Source organism: Actinia tenebrosa, unplaced genomic scaffold (genome assembly GCF_029948245.1).
Source record: "Actinia tenebrosa isolate PJP-AT-01 unplaced genomic scaffold, QUT_ActTen_1.0 PGA_scaffold4__44_contigs__length_22323623, whole genome shotgun sequence".
NCBI lineage: Eukaryota > Metazoa > Cnidaria > Anthozoa > Actiniaria > Actiniidae > Actinia > Actinia tenebrosa.
The window spans coordinates 14,084,503-14,109,613 of record NW_028292581.1 but is presented as its reverse complement, the minus strand read 5'-3'; the positions used below and the strand labels follow the sequence as shown (position 1 = coordinate 14,109,613).

At 36.7% G+C, this 25,111-nt stretch overlaps 1 protein-coding gene across 1 annotated transcript; it reads left to right on the top strand.

Annotated features, from left to right (window-relative positions):
• Positions 1 to 253: 253 nt before the first annotated feature.
• LOC116288108 (tetratricopeptide repeat protein 13) lies at positions 254 to 24,375 on the top strand. The gene is made up of 25 exons (XM_089036444.1): positions 254 to 461; positions 1,327 to 1,406; positions 1,790 to 1,868; positions 2,075 to 2,145; positions 2,783 to 2,848; positions 4,220 to 4,312; positions 5,384 to 5,500; positions 6,166 to 6,276; positions 7,039 to 7,194; positions 7,667 to 7,735; positions 8,591 to 8,695; positions 9,388 to 9,451; positions 9,824 to 9,942; positions 10,494 to 10,531; positions 11,345 to 11,390; positions 12,320 to 12,534; positions 12,893 to 12,985; positions 14,317 to 14,400; positions 14,973 to 15,054; positions 15,218 to 15,333; positions 16,073 to 16,196; positions 19,981 to 20,060; positions 21,827 to 21,905; positions 23,122 to 23,201; positions 24,173 to 24,375. The coding sequence occupies exons 1-25, from the start codon at positions 254 to 256 to the stop codon at positions 24,312 to 24,314; spliced, it is 2,517 nt and encodes an 838-aa protein (XP_088892570.1). The 3' UTR covers positions 24,315 to 24,375.
• The last annotated feature ends 736 nt before the right edge of the window (positions 24,376 to 25,111 follow it).

The following is a 25,111-nucleotide window of genomic DNA, read 5'->3' as shown; positions in this document are numbered from 1 at the left end:
CGATATGGCTGTCTAGAGACGGTTTAGTTTGCTTCCAAAATTCTTAAATAATGTATGTTTTATGTTCGTTTGTTACTTCGTATGTTCCTTCACCGTTCGTTTGTTCGTCGTTTTTTTGTCGTTCGTTCGTCCTTCCAGCGAGTCGCAGTATTACTGGTCTTTCTTCGGGCTTCCTGTGTAATGGTGTCTTCCATCAAAGCATAGTTATTAACTATGATCAAAGTCAACAACTGGTCCAGTACTACACGTAAACATGGCGTTCTTTTGGTGGTTTCTACCTTCATTATCCCTCATTAATCTCCTCAGCGCTCAACCATTCACCTCCAGTCATGACTCCAAATATCTCTGCCTCAAGACCTCACAAGTAGTTCACATAAATCTCGGCAGTGACGACTCTTCCACCTGTGGTTTACTAAACGCTACTCCAATGGGGCTGCACTCAAATGAACAGGACAAAAAAGGTACCAAGAGAAAAAGTCTTTTTATATCTCCCTTGAGATGTTTATTTAGTATGAAGCTTAAATACTGGTAGCATTAGAGTTTATTAAAACTGAATTTTTCTTGAGCATAGTGAAATACTATCAATACGAACTTATGATCAATGGATCAATGGGGGTTCTTATTCACCAACCTTACTTTTTGTAGATCTGTTTTCCCCCCACTAACCTTTTATCCTGATCTTTGAAAAAAATAGTGTAAATAAACTGAAATTGAATTGAATTCGAGTGTTTTTAAAATACGATTAAGGATACATACATGTATATCTAGAATAATCAAAGTCGCTTTTGATTATTTCTAATCCACATGCGAGTAGTTCAGGTGCAACAGTAGAGAATCCAAGCAGAAAGAAAAAGCTAACGTGTCCAAACGTATAATTCACATGTGGACTCATAAGGAGCTGCATACAAAATTCTTTTATTTGCAATTATTTGATTTATTATAGATCATCCATGAGTTATTATTTTTTTAAATTATTATTTCAAATGAAGCACTAAGTAATTGAGATTCATAATTTATGAAATAGTTGAATATATGAATGAAAAAATATCTTCAAGTCTTTCATTCAGGTTTGCATTAACATGGTACCCATTACTATCAACCAGGGATTTGTTGTAAATTTTTTTTTTACTGCCACCAGCCAAAAGTATAAAAGGTACACATTGACTGATTATTTTTGATTGATGGCCTTGAAAAACCTAATTTCAGCATGAAGCGTGCAACTACAGTGTCTACAGTTACTCTAGTTGCCAGAATTTAAAAAAATCATTTATGAAAGAAGTCTTAAATAGTTATGAATATTATTTTATTATTTTTGTTCAACTGCAGCAAGTGATGGTTGCTCGTCTAATGTGCATTTTAATCAAGGCAGTGAAGATCACTTTGTCATTCATAGTCACCTCGTTAAGGTTTGTCTTGTATTTTATTTTATTTTAAATTTTCTTTGATTCTTTTTGGAAGGAAGCGAGGGAGGAGGGAGAGAGGGAGGGAGGGAGGGAGGGAGGGAGCTAGAAAGGGAGAGAGGGAGGAAGCAAAGGAAACATTTTAAGCACCTTAAAGCACCACACTGGCAGTCCATTTTTTTCATTGTAAAACATGCAATCAGAGTATAATTAATATGTACAGACTATACTGCTATATTGTGGCTTATAAGTTATGATAGTAATAATAATCTCCGGCAGTTCATGTTCCATTTCTATTATTTCAAACTTTAATGAAAACTCAGACTGTTTCATGGATACTTTTATTGTTTGCTCTCTTTATAAATGTTTTTCTTTCTTACTTGTTGTAGGGACTTCAACTTGTCATAACCCATGAACCAGCAAAGAAACTTTTTTCTACAGGCAACAATGAACTAGATGAGAAAGTTGGTTAGTAATTTATATCTGATTACAGATAAATAAATAGATTTCTTTACCAAATCAAAATATGGTGACCAATTTGAATAACTATTGTTACATGTAACATTTTCCAAATAGCCTTATATGTTTGAGACTTTTTAGCTTTCTCTGCTGTCTGTCAAGTTAATTTTATCAACCCACCAGCCAGCTGACATTACTGTTTTTGAAATTGGCAGCTTATGGAATGGTGTTGATGAACTCAGGTGATCTTAATGGTACTGTTGAGCACTTCACAAAGGTTATCAAGGTATAATTTCTATTTTGTACAATCAAATGAAAAGAAAGATCCATTTTTTACATCGTCCAATTCATCTGTCTCATTCCCATTCATTGTTCTGTCCTATTTTATTTATACAGTGTAGAGTTGCTTATCAATTAATCTGATATCTAAACATCTAACTAGAGTAATTTTAAAATTTATTTACCTACCCACCTACTTCTTATTTAGTTCAATCACTCACCCATCGACATATATGGCTGCCCATATTGCTGTAAGCCATTTTATTTATCATTCATTCATTCCTCCCTCCCTCTACAGTCTGCCTGTCCCATCTATACATTCTGACTTTTTCAATCTGATCAATACATTTTTATTTTCCATTTTTATGGTATGATAGGAGCATTCTTGATCAGCATGTGCATTACCTGCTTAAATCTTTATTCAATCATTCATTTCTCCTTTCCTTCCATTCTCTGTCTGTCCATCCATCTCTTCTAGATGTGTTTCTATTTCTATTTCGATGGTTCTACAATTTTATAGGAGCATCGATCCTGCTGGATTAGCAATGTTATCTACTCATATTTTATCCGTCTCTTCTTCCCTCTGTATGCTCAATGATCCAATCTGTAGAGAGGTTAAAATTATTTACCACATTTTACCATAGGAGCATCCTGGTTCAGCAAGTGCATATTTTGGTAGAGGGACAGCTCATGTAAGGAAGGGAATTCAGGTACATTGTTTGTCATGATAAATGGATATTAATTATACTCAGTCAAAATTTGTACTTTGTGAGAGAGGGCTCTCTAGGACAGTGTGGAATCAAGCTGCAGAAAAACAGCATTCCAACCCCAAAAATCAACAAGAGCATTGTTTTTATGTTATTTTTTGATAATCATGGCAGCGGCAAAACATTGCTCTGAGGTATTGTACATGTAGGCTTAAAAAATTGCTTTATCTAACACTCTATTTAGCAGTCAAAAAAACATGAAAATAGTTTGACTAAGGGATGTCCAATAATTCATATGTCAGTCCGGGGGGGGGGGGGGGGGGGGGAGGGGTACTACCACCCCAACTTGGGTAGGAGTGTGCCGTCAGGACCTCAAAACCCTGACCCTATCCAAGACCTAAAATTTTGATTTTACATACCCTACCCCAGACTAAAAGACAGAAAAGATGGTTTTACAATCGATTGCAATTAATATTTACTAACATTTTTAATGTTTTTGTGCCGGCAGAAAGCGTAGCCTATTAGCCAGACAAAAACGACCAAATCGTTAACCCCATCCCAGACTAAAATGACACCCTATCCCAGACAAAATGTCAAAAAATGATACCCTACCCCAGACCCAAAAGCCGAAAAACCATACCCTATAGGGAGGCACATACCCGTATAGCAAAATTAGGGGAGTACCCCCCCCCCCCCCGGGTATGTTAGTGGTGTTTTAATTAATTAAAAGTCAAAATCTTATATGTATATCTTGCAAGCTTTTTCAAATAATACCCAATTTTGACCATTATCCCCCTGTTATCAAAAAGAAAGGACATGCTGTATCAGATATAGATCTGATCCAGAGATACACATAAGTCGATTGCCGAGACTAAATCATACATACTCCATTCTGGCTGACTTGATCTTTTAAATAAAGAAGAGATAATTAGCTAAAAACTAGTGTGAGCTTTTCACGGTGTGTAATTTACCATTTTATCATTACTTTTAAATAAAGCACAGGTGGCATCAAATTGAGAGCCCCTGCTTCCTACTTCCTGGGCTTAGTGTTGATTATATGCGAGTAGAGTCTTTTGTTGGTACTCTCCTGTACATATACTCCATTCTGATGGACTTGATCTTTTAAATAAAGCATAGGTTGCATCAAATTGAGAGCCCCTGCCTCTTACCAATGTAAACCAGGTTTGGTTCCTGGGCTTTGTGTTGATCGTATGCGAGTAGAGTTGTTTGTTGGTTCTCTCCTGTGCTTGAGGGTTTTTCTCCAGGTTCTCCCATTTTCCTCCCTCTACAAAAACCAACAACTAAATTTCAACTGGAATTCATTAGAATCACTGTTAATCCCCAATTTTTTCAATTTTATTTTTATTCCCAAAGGATCACAAGAATGCTGAAGCTGCAATCAGAGACTTTTCAGCAGTAATAACACATCAGCCAAAAAATCCTGAAGGCTGGATACGAAGAGCAGAGGTGAGAAATGTTCCTATTTTCAAATGAATAACTGACTCTTTATTTTCAGTTTAAAATTTTCATACCTCCCCGTTAGGGGAGACTGGTATTTTCAAGAGTCAGGAAGGATCTGAGGAGGGAATTTTGTGTTGTTTCAGCACAAATATGCACACAGTACCTCTCACATGTATGCAGGAGGATTTGAATTTCCAAGGCTGTGCATTTATTGAAGACATAGAAAACCCCAGGGGGGGAGGGGGAGGGTACTCTTGCCCGTTTAGGGTAGGGATGTGCCGCTGAGCCCTCTGAACCCTGACCCTGTTCCAGAGTAAAATTGCTGAAAGATCCTGTTCCAGAGTAAGATCACTGAAAACCATACCCAGTGCCTGTATTGTGAAAATAGATACCCTGTTCCAGAGAGGAGAGAGCGTGATTTCATATACCCTGTCCCAGAGCGAGCATGATTTTATATAACCTGTTCCAGAGTAAAATCGCTGAAAACCATACCCTCTATGGCAAGCAAATATAGGGGAGTACCCCCCTCCCCCCGGGTAGAAAACGTGCCATGTGCTGTGTTGAGTTATATAAGTAAAGCTTGCAGAACACGAGAGAAATGTTAGGACAATAGCAGAATGCTTCTCAACACTTCTTGAGTGTTCTGCCAATCCCATAGTGCTTCACACAGCACGAGCAAACAAGTTTTTTATTTCTTCTATATAATACACATTACAATAACCGTTATTTTGGATGCAAAAGAAAAAGGAGAAAGTGGGCGCGCATGCTGTGTGCTCTCATAAAGCACACCCTCCCAACAAATCAGAATGTGAGATTTATAACAGCTATTTTATAAATACATAATAATGATTATTATCATAATATTGTGATCTCCCTAGATGAGGCGTTATGGCTCTTGGAGCTAACAATGAGAACATATTGGTTAAATAAATAAAATAATAATAATAAAAATTACTCCTTTCATATTCTCATTAAATTGTTAGTAGTAATTTGATTAAATTGAGAGATAAAAAATACACAGAATGTATAGTCATGTGATAAAGATGCTGACAGCTCAATAAAAAACTGTTGTTTTAGGTATATTCTCCATTAGGACGTATCCCTGAAGCCCTTGCCGACATCACAGTTGCATTGGATCTGCAGCCATCAGCAGAATTATATTTGATGAAAGGAACTTTGCTCTTTATGACAGAGGTGAATACAGTACTTAATAGGTTTTGGCCATTACTCCATTCTTTTCATTAGACCATCTCATCTTGGTACAATGTTTTTAATCACATTTTATAAGACCATGTGTCATTTCCAAGAGAATTATTTCTTTGTTTAATGGTGCTGTTTGAGAAGACACATGCATATGGATATATACAACTCAAACAAAGAATCTTATTCTGTTAGGGAATGGCACATGGTCTGAAATGGGTAAATATTGCACCAAGATGAATTAGGTCTATCATCACCACCACTGCAACCATTGTTGTCATCATCATCATCACCATCAGCATCATAATCATCATCACCATCATTATCATCATAATATCATCATTATCACCATCATCATCGATCACCATCACCATCATCATCGATCACCATTATCATCCTATGATACCATCATCATCATTATCATTATCATCACCATTATCAATTATCATTACCATCATTAAGATACACAATCATTTCTACCACTACTATTGCTAATCATCTTTACTGTTATGAAAATTATCATCGACATTATTGTCCTCATCACTATCATTTTAGCCATCTTCATGTTTTGCTAGAAGTAATGAGTCAGCAAAAATTCTATAAATGTACAGGAAGAGACAGAAAAGTCCTTCATTCATTTGTCTTTTTTCTATTGATAGGATTATGAAGGAGCGTCAAAGATGTTCGAAAAATCTCTTGAGAAAAAATCTAACGAACCTACTGCCATGCTTTACTTAGGACTATCCTTTTACCACAGGGGTATGATCAAGGTAAATAATATTTTTATTTTATTTTTATTTTTAATTATTTATTTAAATCTTTATTTAATGAGGGTAACATACAGTGTAGTTAACATCTCAGTTATCTAACTTATGGCCCTCAAAAGCAAAAAGTAGAATTTATGAAACTTGAAAAATATAATTATTAAAAAACTATACGATATAACAATAAACAAACAAAAAAATAATTGGGTGGAAAATGGACATAATAGAAAATAATTAATTGTATATTGATAATTATTTAGTGGCACATTTGCATTTTATATATAGTGCAGCATACACAGAGCAGGTCTTCATCATGGGGCATGAAAAACATGTAGCAATTCCCTTTATTCTATTTTACTTTATCCTATTCTTATTCCCTTCTATTCTATTCTGTTTTATATTATTTTAGTTTTGTTCTCTGCCACTATTTTTTGTTCTGTGCTATTCTTATTTCAATCTATTCCATTGTATTCATTCTCCATGTCATGCCATTCTATTTCATTTTATTTTTCTCCTATTCTATTTCATTCCATTTGATTTTATTCCTCTGCCTTTTCCATTCAATTGTATACCATTTCATTTCATTCTATTCCTATTCCCCCTTATTCCATTCCCTAAATCCATTCTATTCTTATTCCATTCTATTCTATTCCATTCTATTTCTATTCTACTCTATTCCATTCCATTCCATTTTATTCCTTTTCTATTCTATTTTATTCTTAGCTATTCTATTCCATTCTATTCCATTCTATTCGTTTATCATTGCAGCAAGCCATCACATGGTACAAGAAGATCCTGAAGACACAAACCAACCATGCTGAAGGACACCGTAGTCTTGGTAGCGCCTATAGAGAACTAGGTGATGCAAGGACAGCATTAGAACATTTTAAAGCCGCTTTGGCTCTTGAACCCGATAGTGCACCGGTAGGGAGACAATAATGTTTACATCTCATTTCATTAAATTCGATATAATTATTGCTTTCTTTATTTCACTGTTTGATCGTTTAATTTTCTCCCATTTCTTCTATTTTCTTCTCCCATTTGTCTCTATTTTCTTTGCTCCTTCTCGAGGTACTCTTTTCATTTCTGGTTTCAGTTTAGAGTTCTCTGTTGCTCAGGGTTATCCTCCATTTTGTGCAGAATATTCATGTGTTCCAGTGAAGGTCCTTGAAATTTCAAAATGTTTGTATCGGTTAAAGTTGTGCATTCTTTACTTTACCATTAGTATTTGTGAATATTTAGACACTGATACGAGGCTCACCCTGAGTAAATGAGTCTGTAATCAAGGAACACAGTGGTAATTTGGAACTCGAGAATGGTCTATTCATTGAAAAAAAAAAAAGGATTTCCTAACTATCTTTTATTTTCTTGAAAATTTTTCTGTTCATTTTGCCAGACATTCCAGTTAAGTGGTGTTCTCCACTACATGAATGGGAAACCCAAAAAGGCAGCTAAAGATTTCCAGGTTGGTGTCTGTAGTTCTGATAACATCGGTGCCTGCAAGCATAGTACATGTATATTTTCCTTTAGTACAAGCGGAGAGGGGAAATAGTACGCGCCCTCCTTCTTCGCTTAAAGAGAGGAGAGAAGGAAGGGGAAGTCTGCTCGTATCCAACGCTCCTTGAAAAAGAGGCCTTTACCCCGTTCACACCAATTAACCTTGTTTGGTTTGTTGTTTGACCGCCATCTTTAACGGGATTAAAACTACTTCCCCTTGTTAGTTTAGTTAAACAAGGCTGGAACGACCAATGTGAGCACACTGTTGAGATTAAAAGGATGGATATTTTGAAACCCAATGAAACACGAGTTGAAAACCACTAGTTAGTGTTTGTAATATGTTCATCACCGGCGCTGAAAATATTCCTTAATCTACATATTAATTATTGGGTCTCAAAAGGACTCCAATTCTCTGGCAACTTTTTGCCCAGCCCTCCCCATCATCGGCCTACAGCCTCGTGCTTTCAAATGTTTTCTCGTGTTTGCAAACCCTAGTGAAACGCTCTCGCAATCGTTTTTGATATATTACTTAATTAGCCGTGCGCTTAGTGTAAATGGCCACTAGTTTTAAAGTTTAAAAACTTTATAACTTTTAAATATGTTTACTAAAGGTCTGGTGTGAGTAGGGTATAAGAGTTTAAGTGGACATAAACTGCTTTAGGAAATTAGAATGGTTCATTTATGTCAACCCTCCACATTTTTAGTGTGCGTCCGCCATTTTCCCTTTGAAATGCTCCAAAAATTCCCCGGTGTGTCATGTGTTCGTTTGAAAGCTGGATCTGCGAATGTCATTTATTTATTTCACATATCGTTATATCATTAGTCTTGTCTAGAACTAGACCCATACAATGCAGCTTGTGTCTACATGGAAGGATTGTGTTACGCGGCTATTGGAAACTTCTACGAGGCTGTCAAAGCAACAACGAAGGTATTTCATTCATTTCATAGACCTCTTTATCTAAGCGCAGCCATTTCAGACCATTTGTCATTCTCTTAGGAATAAGGGCATTTGTTTGGGCTTTATTCATATATTCATGTCTTCTCACTCACAACTGTGAAGAGTCGGACAACTATGGTAGTAAAACGCCTGCCTCTTCATCTGCGGTCCGAGGTTTGATTCAGTCGCCCCATGTGAACTGAGTTGGTTGGTTCTCTGTCTGACTCCGAGGGTTTTTCCTCCCTCCTCTCAAACCAACCCTGACTAAATCAAACTTAGTGGTAAGAGCACAGCTCCGGGGTCATGCGTCGACTGTATAGCAGTTCCCACAGGCGCTTTCACATTGCTTGCAGTTCGACCCCGTTGAGCTGCGCCACAGCTGTACTGACGGTTGTGATTATAACGGTTTTTGAAACAAAGAGATGATACTCTAGGGAACGACATGTGGTCTGAAATGAGAGAAGATTACGCGCAAGGTAAAAGTGTCTATTGCCGAACAAACAAATACTATTGTTATTCTTTATCTCTGAGTTTCAACGTTTTGAAATTTTCCCTCTGCTTCATTTTTTTCGCTGTCGAATGTGTGACGCAAGTTGCGAGAATTTCGAGATCTCAATTTTGAGTCCTACACTTGATATTATCATCGTCAGGGCCCTAATTTGGATTTTTTGTTTTGGTTTTAGATTATTGTTGATGAACCTGCATATCTATCGAATGGAATAACTGTCAAAGCTCAGTACCTTAGAGGTGAACCCTCTACCTAATATATTTACTCTATTAGCCCCCTAGGAGTTAACTCTTTTTCCAGTGCTTTTGGACTGGGGGCTCATTAGAAGGGGGGTGGGGGGGGGGGGGGGGGGGAAATTATTTTTCCCTTACTTCACATTGACTTTTGATATCCATATTTTTTGTATGCTATACTTAATAAGTCCGGCAAGATTGAGCTTCTCGTGGACGCCAAAAGCTTACTTTTTTAGATCAGCTTAAGCGTGATACTGGGCTACAGTCTGCTAGCGAAATCTTAGCGTGCATGAAGAACAGGCAAGCCATGGCCAAGCATGATGCTCGAGGAGACCCGATAATGCTTAATACGTTAATGAGTCTCTTGTCTCTCTTTAGAATACTCCCGCTATTTGCATTCCTATCTGGACACTCCCTTGACTGAATATTCACCCGATGTAGATTTAGACGGACGTCTGAGAGACCACTGGGTTAAAAGCCTCCCACTTAACTTAAATGTAAGTCGGAGCAAGGCCTTAAGAGAAGTAATAATCAGGGTTCGTGCTACTCCTTAAACTCCTTGAAAACTCCTTGAATTTTTGCTTTGATCTTTACTTGCATGGTTCTGAAATAGATCTAGTCAGAAAGATTGGAAAATCTGAAAGTCGCCCATGTGCAACCACTGTGTAAAACCTTGGCATAGTTAGCTAAACATAGTTCTTGAAAATTCATTTTTGGGTCCTTGTATACTCCTTGAATAGTCCTTGAATTTTAAGTGGATACCTCAGCACGAGCTCTGAACTCAAAAAAAACCCTAAAAAATAAGGAACCCTGAAACGACCTCGAGGGTTGATTCAAGTCAGGAATGGGGAAAATGAAAAAGGGAAAGAGAAGGAAGGAAATGAAAAAATGGAATTGAAGCAAAATAGGGAATGGAAATTGAAAAATAAATAAAGAAAAAGAAAGAAAAGAAAGGAAAAGAAAAAATGACAAAAAAGAGGAAGTTAGACGGTTTTTCTCAATACTTGAAAGTGAAAATATAGTGATTTAGCTATTTTGTTATTGACAGAATTACACTGAACAACCAGGCATACAGCCGAATATAAGGTACGTAACTACTCTAGGCTGTTATTGATATAGAGAGTTTTCACGTGACGTCACAGCAGTCATGTTGGTGTACCAAAACAATACATTTTCTATCGGGAATAGACCTCCTCGGCTCTGGCGTAATGTTTTCCCATTTCAGACCACATGTCATTCCCTTGAGTATCATTTCTTTGTTTAAGGTTTGCGCTCGGTTGCACATAAGAAAACACATGAATATGGATACGACAAAAAACAAAGAATATTACTCTCAAGAGAATGACACGTGGTCTGAAATGGAACCGAGGAGTTCTATTGAACTCTATTTTTATGCAAAAACTGTGCAGAAAGTTTCCATTGTTTGGTACATGGGTGAAAACGCTCCATTGATGATCATCTTCATCTGGAATTCGAAACACCAAAAGAAAACAAATGACGTCATCGTACGTCCATCTTTATCATCCCCCTCATCTTGAATCAGACTTTGATGCCACGTTCGATATCTAAAAATTCAGACTTTGAGCTATAGTCGTATGGTACTTCATGTATGGTACAAACACGTGGATCACCAAATATATTTATTGGTAGGAATAAATAATGTACAACATACGACGTTCCTACCTTTCGGCAATAAGAAAAAACTGGTAAAAAAGCTTGTCAGTTCACTACTCAGCAATAGTATAATCGATTCTACACTATATCTATACTGAACCTTTTGAAATTGAATGCAATTTTGAACATTACTTTCGGAGTATCTCGGTATTATGCTAGAATTTGAATATCTCAAACGTGGCCTATTTTACCTTCCTTACCGTTACACTTATGATTTTCTTCTAGGGAAGTGGAAGATGTATCATTTGGAGACCTAACACCCGATGCACAGGTACGTTTGTTTAGATATTAGAGACCTTTAGGAGGGCGATCTTACTAGGGACGGCAAACCTCAAAATGCCGTTCGACGACAGGCGTTTTCCGTCAAACGTTCGACATTAAGCAAGGCGTTATATTGAAGTTGTTGCTGGAAGTGCAGCCATATTGAATTTCACTGATGCTGAGTGTCTCTCCGTGTTTGCGGGGGTGTTTCTGGGCCTGGTGCCTAGCGGTAAGCGGTAAACCTGACGCTAAAGGTCTCTATTGTCTCCACTTTTTGGCCAGTGAAAATTCTCGAATACAGTGCTGTCATGATCACGGCGGGACTAGGCCGTACCATGAGTTTTTCAGAGGCTTGGACTCACACAGCAAACAGACCTTTGGTTTACCCCCGCGTAACCTCTTCCTGACCGAAGTGTTTAAATGCGCGGCTACGCGGAGAAAAAATATTATTATTACGTAGATCGTAGAGTAAACTTCAACACCCAGGGTTGAGTGGAGAGTGGTGAAGGGGGGGGATAGTTTGGGTTGCTGTCACCCATGTTCTGCTACCACGCTAACTCTCTCACCACTGTGTTGCCTGAGGTCGCGGTTTCGGTCCTCGACTGCATTGAATGTGAATTAAGTTTGATTGTTTTGTTGTTCCCTGATCATCAACATGTGAGTTGAGTTTTGTGTGACGTTGTAAATAAATAAATGTGGTGGTAGTGAGTGTGAGTGTGGAGGGAACCTCGCGGAAGAGCCGCTTACGCGCAGTGATAGTTGTAAAATATAATTTTTAAGGGGTTGAATGGACAGCGAATACCTGTAATGCAAGGAGAAAAGGAATATGTGCGCACCGGTGGTTGAGGAGAGATGGGGTTTGATAGATGGGATAAAATGTTTACGCACTGTTAACAGTGATTGTTAATTGTCGCCTGATGATTTTCTGTATCATTCAAGATACTGGTGTGTAAGTCGTCAACCTTGGGTTCCCTAATACAGTACAACACAGAAGGATTTATGCCCAATACGCGTCACCTCAGGGCTATGGGCTTAGGCATGTTGGATGTAGCACAGGTAGCCCATAAACACTGGAAGTCAATACGGTCATCTAAAGACAATAAAAACAGATTGACGTGGAGAGAACTGTTTGATTTGGCTGTCAAGTGGCGAAGGTGAGTGAAGGGAGTGAGGTGGGGTCTCGCTTTTGTTTCCTTTTTTCTTTCCTCACTTTTCCTTTTCTATTTTTCCTTTCATTTGTTTTTCTTTTTTCTCCTTTCCTTTGCTTTAATTTTCTTTCGTTTTTCCTTTTTCTTTCGTTTGGTGACATTCCTTTTCCTTTTCCTTTCCTTTCCTTTCCTTTCCTTTCCTTTCCTTTCCTTTCCTTTCCTTTCCTTTCCTTTCCTTTCCTTTCCTTTCCTTTCCTTTCCTTCCCCTTCTTTTAACGTTTTTCTTTTCCTTTATAATTCATTTTATTTCCTTACCTTTCTTTTACTTTCCTTTCCCTAACCGATCTCATCTTCATATCATTAGATTCGTTGATCCAGATCAGCCTGTACTGTGGTTGGACAAAATGCCTGGCAAGAGTGTTAAAGCAGGGTTCAACGTCCACATGACCCTCGTCAAGTAAGTGGCGCATTGATCCAGCAATACTCCAGCAATAGACCTTTTTCGAGTGTCTAAATGTTCACAAATGCCAAAAGTAAAGTAAAGGATGCACAACTCAAAAAATACAAACACTTTAAAATTCCACGGACCTTCAGTGGAACACGTAAATGTTCTACATAAAATCGAGGTGAGCAACAGAGAACTTCAAACTGGAGTATAATCCAGCAATAGATCTGATACACTGTTTTCCCATTACAGACCACACGTCATTCCCTAGCGTATCATTTTTTTGTTTAGTGGGTGCGCATGAACACGGAATTGTATCAAACAACGAATCTTATTAGAGAATTACACGTGATTTGAAATGGAAAAATATTGTGGCTAGGTGGCTCGATTTCTTTGAATATTCATGTGTTCCAGTGAAGTTCTTTGGAATTTCAAAGTGTTTGTATTGTTGAAGCTCCCATCGAGGCTTACCCTGTACAAATGAGTATGTGATCAAGGAACACAGCGGTATTTGACTAATTCGAAAACGATCTATTCACTGCATCTGTGAACTTTTGCATCCAATTTTACTTGTGCGCTCCATCACTCAGATGGAAGACCTCAAAGAATGCGTGGTTAAAACTCGTTTAATAAAGAACCAATCACTGTAGCAGCAATTTCCCAGTGAAATTAAAACATGTCCACACAAACAGCCATCAACATACTTTGTTTTCAAACAAACTGCAAGGTTTAAAAGCATTTTTCTTAAACACTTTTCAAAACACTTAAACTCTTACCGCAAGCTTTTTCAAGCTTTTTAAAAAACAAAGTCGGTGACCCCCACTTTTTATTTTTCTTTTATGATACTGCTGTACTTTCATGCAATTTTGTTTTAATCTGACGATGGCGGTGTTTTGTCCATGAACGTCCTTATTTATACATACAAAATGATAAAGAATTTAAGAATACAAGATGTCAGCTAAAGGGATTGCATGAAGCAGGGGCATGGCGAGGAACCAGAAATGTTGGGAGGGGTAGGGGGCAGCCATATTAAAAGTTACCAAAAATAGTCCCCTTCACAGTTCCCTGCGCCATCTTGAAAGGTAGCCGTGCCTTTGCATCGAAGCGAGACGAACGGTGAGCTTACAATGATAGAGACATGTTCAAGGTGTTTAAAAAAGGTCTCTATCATTGCAAGCTTATGGCAATGGCACGGCTGCCTTTCAAGATGGCGCAGAAAACTGTGAAGGAGACTATTAATGAGTTATGTTATCCCCTGCCTCTCCCCTCTGTGGCATGGAGAAATGTGACATAATTCTATCTAACCTCGGAGAAAATTAAGTTAACCTTTTCTGGTTTTACAGAGGGCAAATGAAAAATATCCGATACGCAGAATATTTTGATAAAATATTTCAATTTACGAAGACAATGCTTCTGCATTTTTACAAGTAAGTGTTTAATTTGTTTCAAATTTTGCCTAAATTTTATAATTTATTAAGAAAACAAACGCAAAAAGGTCACGCTTTTGACATCATAAGATGAGTTGTATAACTTGTAGAAATTGCATAATTAGCTATTCCGAGGTTGAGAAAAAACTGGGTCGAGTTGGCATTGCAGTGCATTTTGGGGCTGTTTTATGAGAGAAAATAGACGCCATCTTGGAAATACATCCACTAAAACAAATAAGGCAAATCAACCCATTTTCCTCCTCAATTTCCGAATGGCTAATTCTTTAAAGGGATAACGAAAAATTGAATAAAGTATTATAGAGCGTTTTCACTCACGTGACAAGGCAGGCATATTGGTGTACCAAACAATAGAGTTCGATTCCCGGAGGATAGAAAATGTATTGTTTTGGTACAACAACATGGCCGCTGTGACTTCTCGTACCACTAAAGGGTTGCGATGACGTTCGCGACGTGACGTGACGTAACGTGGTATGGTCTTATTCTGATTGACTGGGCTCTTATAGTCTCTTAGTTTACTCTTTGATCGAGTCTATAACATTTCTTTCTTTCAGAATGGATGAATTCAGTACAAAGGAGTTTAAAAGAAGAATCGAAAAATCAAAAACGTGTGATGACTTAATTAACGTTTTAAAGGTCTGTACCTACTGCGGCGGAACGACTTTAAAAGTGTGTTTTTGTATTCGTGAGTAAGGAAGGGGGGGGGGGGGGGGGGAATAGCAGCTCTCTTACAACGACCCCTTACAATGCTTTTGATATTAACGTTTTATTAATTAGATTCATCTTCATGTTTCAATAGCTCCAGAATCCCAGTAACCCTCAGCCAGGGCTCATGCTATCTACTCACGTGGGTAGTTTGAAGACTGGAGGGAAAAGTAATCTGGATGGGATTATCCTGATGTTGTCTGAAGGAAGGTTTGTTAAGAGTACTTGATAATATTAGAGACATGAGACTGATTCCATAAGTCGGTGTTTTCACTCTTTTGTCGCTTCTGGATATCGCTAACACACATGGTTGAGCGGGCACAACCCACAAAGGAGCGAAAACTACGACTTATAGAATCAGTCTATCGAGACATACACCTAATTGAAAAAACGTAGTCGGTTTCGAGAAGGTCATATCATCGAAGCTAAGACCGAAAAGGATTTTGGGTACTCCGAAATGTGTATTATATTTGCATATAGACATGTAAAAATGCACAGTAGAGAAAATTCGGTCGACCTAGATTTAACAACATGCTAAAAGCCATGATGCATAAAATGTGCACAGGAAGGGAAAACTGCAATATGCATAAAATTAGCATGATAATTGTTTGTCTTCACATACTCCCCTTTTGTATTAGCTTTGATGATATAACCTTTTTTTGAACCCGACAACGTTTTTTCAATTAGGTGTATATTGATAATAGTTTTATTGATATATAGTGGTCAGAATCTAACGTTTTCCATGGATATGCCTAGAGTCATACATCATCTTACCACTCTGAACTAAACTCTATTAATTTATTATTGATATTTTATCTATATCTAATGTTCAAATTCCTATGTTTTCCATGGATACAGCTAATTTATAAATGATATATTAATAATATTTTCATTAATAACTAATAATTCAATATTGATATATTAATAGTCATGTTTTATTAATATCTAGTGGTCAGAATCTAATGTTCTCCATGGATACGGCTACTACACCAAGTCGTACGTCATCTTACCACTCCGAGCTAGACTTTATTTGGAGTCAGATTTTAAACGAAGCAAGAAAACCTTCAAACAAGGTAAACAGCTTGTTTCTGACAAGAAATGACATTATCTCCCCAGTATTAATTACTAATGAATTGTTAGATAGAATTTTATATACAGTCATTAATGTCATTAACGTTGTCAACCGAAAAAAGACATTTACACATTTACACATTTACGCATTTAGACTAAAAGAAATATCACATATTTCCTCGAACGTTCTGGCATAAAACAAACGCTGAAATACCATTATCCATCTTAAATCCTCACTAAATGGTCGGGGCATTCTGGATTTTCGATTCACGAGCTGAATTTTACATTTAAACGGTTCAGGCTGACGTACGCAAGGCAAAGAATACATAATGAAACACGTGATATTTCTTTTAGTCTAAATGTGTAAATGTGTAAATGCCTTTTTTCGGTGGACAACGTTAATGACATTGACTGTATAAAGTTTTTTTAAATTTTTTGTTTATTTTCAATTTTTTCTAAAATGGGCTCCCTGTGTATCCCCGCACGCCGGTAGGCGCGTTGTTCTTTTACCGGAAGTCAAATGGTTTCCCTCTCTTTTTCAGTTTGCGTGTGTTGCTTGGGAAGCGAAGGAAGTAGGGTGAACATGTTAAATGTTTATGTGAAAATAAATAACAGGGCTTCCGAATATTCGCTTGTATTTTTCTTCTAATAAAAAGCAAACAAAATCAGGAATGAATAATTAAGATCTACTGCCGTGAAGTTCCAAAAATTAATTTAGCTCGAGAACTAAAACCGCGGCTAGAGCGAAGGAAAGCAAATCAACTCACAAAAACAATCGTGTAGAAAGACGAATAAGAAAACAACATCACTCGCGCACCACATGAGTTCCAGAAGCTCAGTTGGTTAGAGCGACTAAGCCAAAAGTGTTTCACTGCCTGAAGAGCTCGGATTTTTTTTTCGAGAAAAATTTTGCTATGAAGAAACAATTCAAATCTTTAATAACTATCCTTGCACAAAAACACTTGAATATAATATCAAATAATTTTAATACACCTGGCAAACTGACCACAACAAAAACAAATTAGTATCAGCTTTACGAGTTTGTGACTTAATACCATCTTATATTAAGCCCTGAATATGGGGGAGGCGATTGAAGCATAAAAGTGGAAAACTTTCGCTAATCCTTCTCAGTGCTTTCTGCGTACATATTTACATGCTTTTCCTTGCCTCTCCTTTCTTTTATTTTTGAAACGTAACAACTTATGCTTCTAATTTGGCGTTCCAGTCTTCTGTTAAACTGAGTTGTCTCCTAAGCCACCTCATGTTTATAATAATGTAACGAATTTCCTTAACCCCTTTTAGATAAAGTGCTTATTAAAGGCGTTTGCTTAAAGTTGATACTAGCGGGCCGGAAAAAACGGATTTCCCGAAAAGTGTTACACACAATAACAGCCTTCCCCATTAGTTATAATCCTTTATTAATGGTTTTTATCGTACATTCTGATTAGATTATCTCGATTATCAATTTTTTCAACTTTTTGATCTATTTGCAGCATACACTGTCCAGTTTCTGCATACTAAATAATAGTATTCGCCTTTGCTCGTTAGTGAGATTAGTAGAGCAATGATAAGGCATAATTTGTGTTGATATACAAAAATGGATGCATTTGCTGGTCAAATTTGTTAGTTTGTGCAGGTTTTGGCTTCTAAGGCCCCGTCCACACGCATCAAGATAATTTTGAAAACAGAAATTTTTTATTGTAGATTGACCTTCCCGGTTTACACGGTATCCGTAAATGCACTAATTGAAAACGCAACTTTGCGAAATGAAAACGGATACGTGTGGACTGGCGAGAACGATTCGAAAACGCTATATATGGACTAGTCTGTTTTATAAAATATCAGGATACGTATGGACGGGGCCTCAAAGATGATTCACCGCGATGACTCGACCCAATATTCAGTAGATTGACACAAAAACGCATTTTGGAATATATAGCTGTAAATAATGATATCCATTAGTAAGTTCAATTAATTATTCGAAATTTTGACATTATCCTTGAGCTTTTATTCCAATCTCGCCTTTAAGCCCCATTAACAATCTGCATCAATACGTCCAAGTGCATCAAGGGTTGATAGTTCAAGCGATATGTTTTTAATCCAAAAGGTGGATAGCGTCAGGGAATTATGTTTAATTGAGAGAATGAATAAAGTGACAGATTTCTTAGTGATTGTGGAGGAAAGTGTATTTGTATATTTGTCTTATTTGTTTTTGCGCTTGCTCTTTTATTTTTTATTTCTTTTTGTACTTGCACTTTATTTTTTTGGAATTGCATTTTTATTTGTTTTTGTTTTTGTAATTACATTTTATTTGTTTTTTTCTTTCTTGTATTTGTTTTTGTTTTTGTAATTGCATTTATATTTGTTTTTGTAATTGCATTTATATTTGTTTTTATAATTGCATTTATATTTGTTTTTGTAATTGCATTTATATTTGTTTTTGTAATTGCATTTATATTTGTTTTTGTAATTGCATTTATATTTGTTTTTGTAATTGCATTTATATTTGTTTTTGTAATTGCATTTATATTTGTTTTTGTAATTGCATTTATATTTGTTTTTGTAATTGCATTTTATATTTGTTTTTGTAATTGCATTTATATTTGTTATTGTAATTGCATTTATATTTGTTTTTGTAATTGCATTTATATTTGTTTTTGTAATTGCATTTTATATTTGTTTTTGTAATTACATTTATATTCATTTTTGTACTTGTATTTTTATTTGTTTTTGTACTTGAAGGGTAATTTAAAGGTTAATTTGTTGTTTTACTTTTAATAATAATAATAATAATAATAATAATAATAATAATAATAATAATAATAAAGTCTTTATTACATTTGATGAAATACACATCAAATTTACAAATACATAATACAGTATTAATAAATATGATATAAAAATAAATAAACTTAGTATTATAAAAACGACACTAAATAGCTAAATTATAATTAAAAATCAATCTATTATTAAAAGAATTTTTAAAACGTTTTGTAGAATTTTACTTTTTCCGTATTTACTCGTTTTAGTCTCGTAGTCCATGCGCAAAGTTTATTTGGGGGCGGCGTTTGTTCGTGGGCGGCGTTAATCCAAAAATTACTTCATTCAATAAGAATTTGAAAGGGAACTTAACGCAAGAGCAAAATAGTACAGTCACTTTGAACTTTAAAATGTTGTTCTAAAAGAAAATAAATTTCCGTTGCTGGTTTAAACTTGAAATATACTTTTTGTTTATCATTTATCATAAATTATTATTTCCTCAAATTAACGCCACCGCAGATGCGGCGTCTATTCGGCGACGTCGATTATCATTTTTAGTCCCAGGTGCGGCGTTTATTTGAGGGCGGCTTCTATTCGGGGGCAGCGTCTAAACGAGTAAATACGGTATTTGTTTTTCTGTTTTTGTACTAGTATTTTTTGTTTTTGTACTTGTATTTTTTCAGTTTTTGTACTTGTGTTTTTTTATTTCTATTTCTATTTATTTATTTATTTTTGTTTTTTTGTTTGTTTGTACTTGTATGTTCTGTTTTTGTAGTGGTATCATTAATTTATTTTAATTTGCTTTTTTCCATATATTTTGATACTTATTTTTCTATGTTTTTATACTTGTATTTTTTTCAGTTTTTGTACTTTCAGTTTTTTCCATTTAAAAATGTCTTTGTATTAAAGTTCTTTCAAACTTTTTTCATTGAAATTTCTTTCTTTTTCCAGTCAAGGCATTTCGGAATCGAAAAAGCTATGCCAAATATCGAAAATTCTTCATGTTTGTCGTTTTGTTTTTCACAGGACTTAGACGCTTTAGGCCAGAATATCTTATCCTTGGCGTACTATTTCTTCAATTTAATGCCTTTGTCAAGAGGTTCAAGGTAAATCCGAAAAAATCCCTGTCTTAATTTATTTGTCAATCATGTCAGCAATGATATCCCTGAAAAATATTAACTTAAACAAACTATTTCAAAAACTCATAAAAAATCATGTATTATTGTTGCTAATCCCGCTAAAAAGTTCGCACTTCGGGGAATTTCAGTTTAACGTAGAGGACAACACAACAGAATTTTAAGCTACGGACACACGGTGCAACATTGCGCGCAATGTTGCATGCAATTTATGTTGCGAGCCATGACACACGACGCAATTTGTTGCACGCAACGCTGCTGAAGTAGAAAACTATCCTACTTCAGCAACATTGCCTGCAATGTTGCGCGCAATGTTGCACCGGGTGTCCGCGCCTTTACTCTCATGAAATTTGAAATTGATTGTTTTGTCCTCCAAATTTCTACAATTTTATTTAGGACACAGCGCTTTTCAACTTCACATCCCTTTGGAATATGTTTCTTTGTTAAAATGAAATCAAAGCCAATGTACATATTATTAAGTCTTATGAGAAGATAACGACTTGTTGTCAAGTGAATGACAAATGGTCTAAAATGTAAAAACTTAATATCAAGTGCTTTCTATAAAATCATAGTCATAATTTTGCGATTTCAGTGAATACATTATTCATAATTTGTTTCTAAGGCCCCGTCCACACGTATCCGGAAATTTTTGTATCCGCAAATTTTTTTTTGCGGATACGGGTTGCGTCCACACGTGTCCGCAAATTTTTGTGTCCGTATCCGCAAAGTTTACGAAAACGGATACATGTGGACGGTGAAAACGATTCGAATACGCTGCGTGTGGACGCGAACATTTTCGTATCCGCAAAAAATAATTTGCGGATACAAAAATTTCTGGATACGTGTGGACGGGACCTAAATACACGCCGCACATATCCTTGTTGCTGTAAATCTATTGGACATAAACAATGTTCCAGTTTCAATTTTTATTAACCTTGTTTGTTCGTTTGTTATTTTACACGCCATTCATGCTGATGTTTAATCTCTCTACGGGAATCCCTCGGGGCAACAATGACTACCTTCTCCCCTAGTGGGTCCCCTGTGGGGATTATTTTTGCTACGTGGTCTGGTAACAATTGTTGGTGTTCATATCTGCTGTGTTGATAAAATTTAACAAAAGATAGTTTTTATCATATTAACCAACGTAGCGCCATCTTCTTTTGCTGTTAAATTCTCTTGTAAATCATTCCAAGTTGGTCCCTGTAAATAGACAGTGTCGGTTGACAAGTTCGATAGCGAACACACAGCTTCCTTCCACATTCGTTCAATGTATTTTCAAAATAAAAAACCAAGACATGTTTCGTTTTGTGATATTTTGGAAGGTGTGGAGTTAGCAGATTAAGAATCGAAAAAACTTTTGTTTTAAATCCCTACTCGAAGATCTTCCTTGTACCATTGACCCCTTGCGGCACTTCTTCAGAATGTAGCTCAATTTGGAAAGGAAAACAATAGGTTTCCGATTCTCCGGAGATTGAAATTCTTTTGTTTTTGTCCTCCCAATTGATCTCCTTAGACGTCACATGCAAGGGGTCTATTGATCAGCTTGCGTGTTGTTAAAGTCCAGCCGGGCAGTAAAACGATTTTTCTGCTCGTCATTGGTGCACTGCCAAGAAAATATCATACACCACATGTTTTTTCTTCTGTTTATCTGTGGTATCCCATTCAAGCTATTTACACGTGATTTATTTTTCACGAGGTTTTAATCTCTACTGAATTTTGGTGTTTTTGTCTTTCAGTGCGGTGGCATATACAGTAGCGTTAGGACTATTTTTAGCCGCAGGTAGAGAAGCCACGGGAAAGATACCTAAGGGAAAGGTTAGTGCAATGCTCGCTTCTTGGAAAATATGCCTTCAAATCTCCCAACCCGCCACTCGTGTTAACCTTGAGATGAATCAGACAAGTTGTCCAAAAATCAGTAATCTTTTCAAGTAGGTTGCAAAACCTGTTAGACTTTCCGTCCACATGAAGTGGTAAAACCAATTAGTTTTGACTTTAGAAAATCAAAAACGAAGACGAAAGAAGAAGCTTAAAATCAACGAAAGCAGAAGCAGAAACAAGTAAAGTTTTACCTTTTCTTATGCTTCCGCTTCTGCTTCCGTTCCTCCGATTTTTATGCCTCTGTCGCCCACATGTAGAAGCATGGTCCAGTTGTTTATATTAGCCAATCAGAATTGGAAATTCTGGCATAACACGAGCCTTTCTTTTATTTCCGTTTGTACTTCTGCTTCTGCTCCCGTCGCTAGTAAAAACCAGGCTTTATACAGTCTACCTTACAAGAAACCATCCATATTCTTTGTGTCTGTCTGTCTGTTTTGTCTGTCTGTCTGTCTGTCTGTCTGTCCTGCCTGTTTATACAATACAATACAATAAACTTTATTTAAGGAGGGGGACACAATTAACCATGAGAGTTATCTAACACTTGGCCTTTTGTTTATTTGTTGTTGTTTATTTATTTATTTGCTTGTTTGTTTCTTAAGTTTTCCTCAGTCGGTTTTAAATTCAAGTTAGCGCCGGCACGCTGCATTTATTACAGTACACGTATATGACTAGTGCCGTTTACAAATTTAAATTTAGAGACAATTTTTATGTGCCTTTTTTGCAAGGATCACCAAGTAATAGACCTCTTTGGCTCTGACGTAATGTTTTCCCATTTCAGTTCACATGTCATTCCCTAGGGTATCATTTCTTTGTTTAAGGTTTGCGCTCGGTTGCACATGAGAAGACACATGAATAAGGATACAGCTCAAACAAAGAATCTTATTCTCAAGGGAATGACACGTGGTCTGAAATGGGAAAACATTACCCCAAGCCGAAGAGGTCTATTACGAAGAAGATTTTCAAAAAATTAATTATGAATTTTCCATAACTTTGTTAATTAAAATTTCCCGTTATTCTAAAGTTGCTTCAAGGATTTTCCATCTTATCCTTAGTTTCCGCAATCACTTTTGTATTGTTTGAATTCTGACATTTTCCTGATATTTTGTTTCCGGATTGTCAGAATCATAACAGCATTTTCTTCCTCGTTTGCTAGGAAGTGGATCTTGAAGCGATAATAGGAGGGACCGCTGAAGTGTTTACAAAACAAGTCAGAGGATGGCTAGCCTTGAAGAAGTAAGTCTTACAAGGAAATATCCTTATTTTTATGTTTGTGTGAAGTGGTGTGATGTGATGTGGCGTGGTGTGTGGTGTGTGGTGTGTGGTGTGTGGTGTGTGGTGTGTGGTGTGTGGTGTGTGGTGTGTGGTGCGTGGTGTGTGGTGTGTGGTGTGGTATGGTTTTACGCGATGTGGTATGTATTGTGTGATCTTGTCTTGTCTGGTCTAGCCTTAGTAAAGAAGTAAGAGGATATGTTTGTAGTTTTTTAATTTGGTGCCGTGAGGTCTGGAGGGGTGTTGCGCGGTGTGGTATGTGTTGTGCGGTCTGGGTCTAGCCTTGTTGATAGTGTTGTGTTATCTTGTATTGTGTTATCTTGTATTGTGTTATCTTGTATTGTGTTGTATTACATGGTGTATGGTACTGTGTGATGTGACGTGGGCTGTTGCGAAGGACGTGATGGTATGTTGTGATTGTGTTGTGTTAAATGCTGATGATATGATTTGCCTTGGTGGGATGGTATGTTATGATGTTGTGTTGTGTTACATAGTAAGGTGTGGCGTAGCATAGCTGGGCTACGGTGTACATATAATGTAATTTTCTGTAGTTTTCTTTCGTGGTTTGGATACGTTGTATTGTATTGCTCAATAGCAGTCTTCATTTTTTAAAAGTTTTAAACAAAATACTGAATGATATTCGAAGCAATCTAGTAGCCACCTAGTAATATAATAATAATGATAATAATAATAATAATAATAATAATAAATTATGATTCATATAGCGCAAATATCCCCATGGTTCAACGGCGCTTTACAAAAAGATCTGATAAAACATATAAAAATATAACTATATAGGTATTTAGTGTGGTTTAGTGGTGTACATTATAATCTTTAAACTATTACAAACAACTTTATAAAGTAACATATAAGTATGTAATAACCAACTGAATAAGTCATAATTTTCATCGTTTTCTTCTTACATTCTGTCACAGGCCATCCAAACCAATCTCATCCTATCCATCTGTACAAGAAACCTTTCCCACCTTAAGAACATCGTTAGAGGCCCTAAACGTCGACCTCACCGAGGCAAACTGTCGTGAACACAAGATAAAACTAGGAAACGCTGTTAATTGATGTTTAAAGAATTCCATTCTCATTAATTAAGTTTTTAATAAAATGGAAAGAAGAAAAGAAAGGAATTGTTCTCAGGTGTGGAAATATATAAGTAACTCGCGCTACTGACTTAATGAAGTGAGACATGCTGTAACGATTGAAATGGCTTCCCATTAACTTGAATAACTCATTTCTACACTTCCTCAAACGATACCAAATAAAACCTGGGGCAACATTATGATGGGGGAGGAGGGGTGGGTGGGGTGTTGATTGTGCGAATTTCTCGTGAATCAGAATTACCTCAGACTCTTACCCAATCGTACCTCCAAGGGCGGATCCAGCCAAAATTCTAGGGGGGGGGGGGGGGGGGGTGGCTAATTGAGTTTCTTCCGTCAACACAACGGAAAACAATATAAAAAAGCATCGTTTTTTTCTGCTGAAGGGGGGGCTTCAGCCCCCCTTTGCCCCCCCACCCCCCCTGGATCCGCCTTTGACCTCGCCTAGTTTAATTTCTTTATTCCTTGTACTCGCAATGGAACACAGGAAGGGGAAGAATATGAATCCTTCCCATCCACCACAGCGCGAGTAAGAGAAGCGACTGGGTACGAGTCTAAATGATTCCTCTCGAGGCTCTCAACATTTTGAACGTTTAATCGAGATGTTTTTCACTTTTATCGAAGCGAATGAGTCAAATGAGCCGGAGAAACTGGAGTCATTCTCAAGTGTGTCCCCTCAGTTAACAAGTGTTTCAATTTTCGTTAGTTCCTTCCTTTATAACTAAATAGAACACTTAATTGTCTGCCGAATATGAAAGTTAA

What these genes read in the sequence shown, in the direction of transcription:
- LOC116288108 (XM_089036444.1), top strand. Translation starts at nt 254, where the DNA reads ATGGCGTTCTTTTGGTGGTTTCTACCTTCATTATCCCTCATTAATCTC. An exon ending in GTCCACATGACCCTCGTCAA is followed by an intron (nt 12,986 to 14,316) that starts GTAAGTGGCGCA and finishes CTGGTTTTACAG; the next exon opens with AGGGCAAATGAAAAATATCC. An exon ending in ATGCTTCTGCATTTTTACAA is followed by an intron (nt 14,401 to 14,972) that starts GTAAGTGTTTAA and finishes TCTTTCTTTCAG; the next exon opens with AATGGATGAATTCAGTACAA.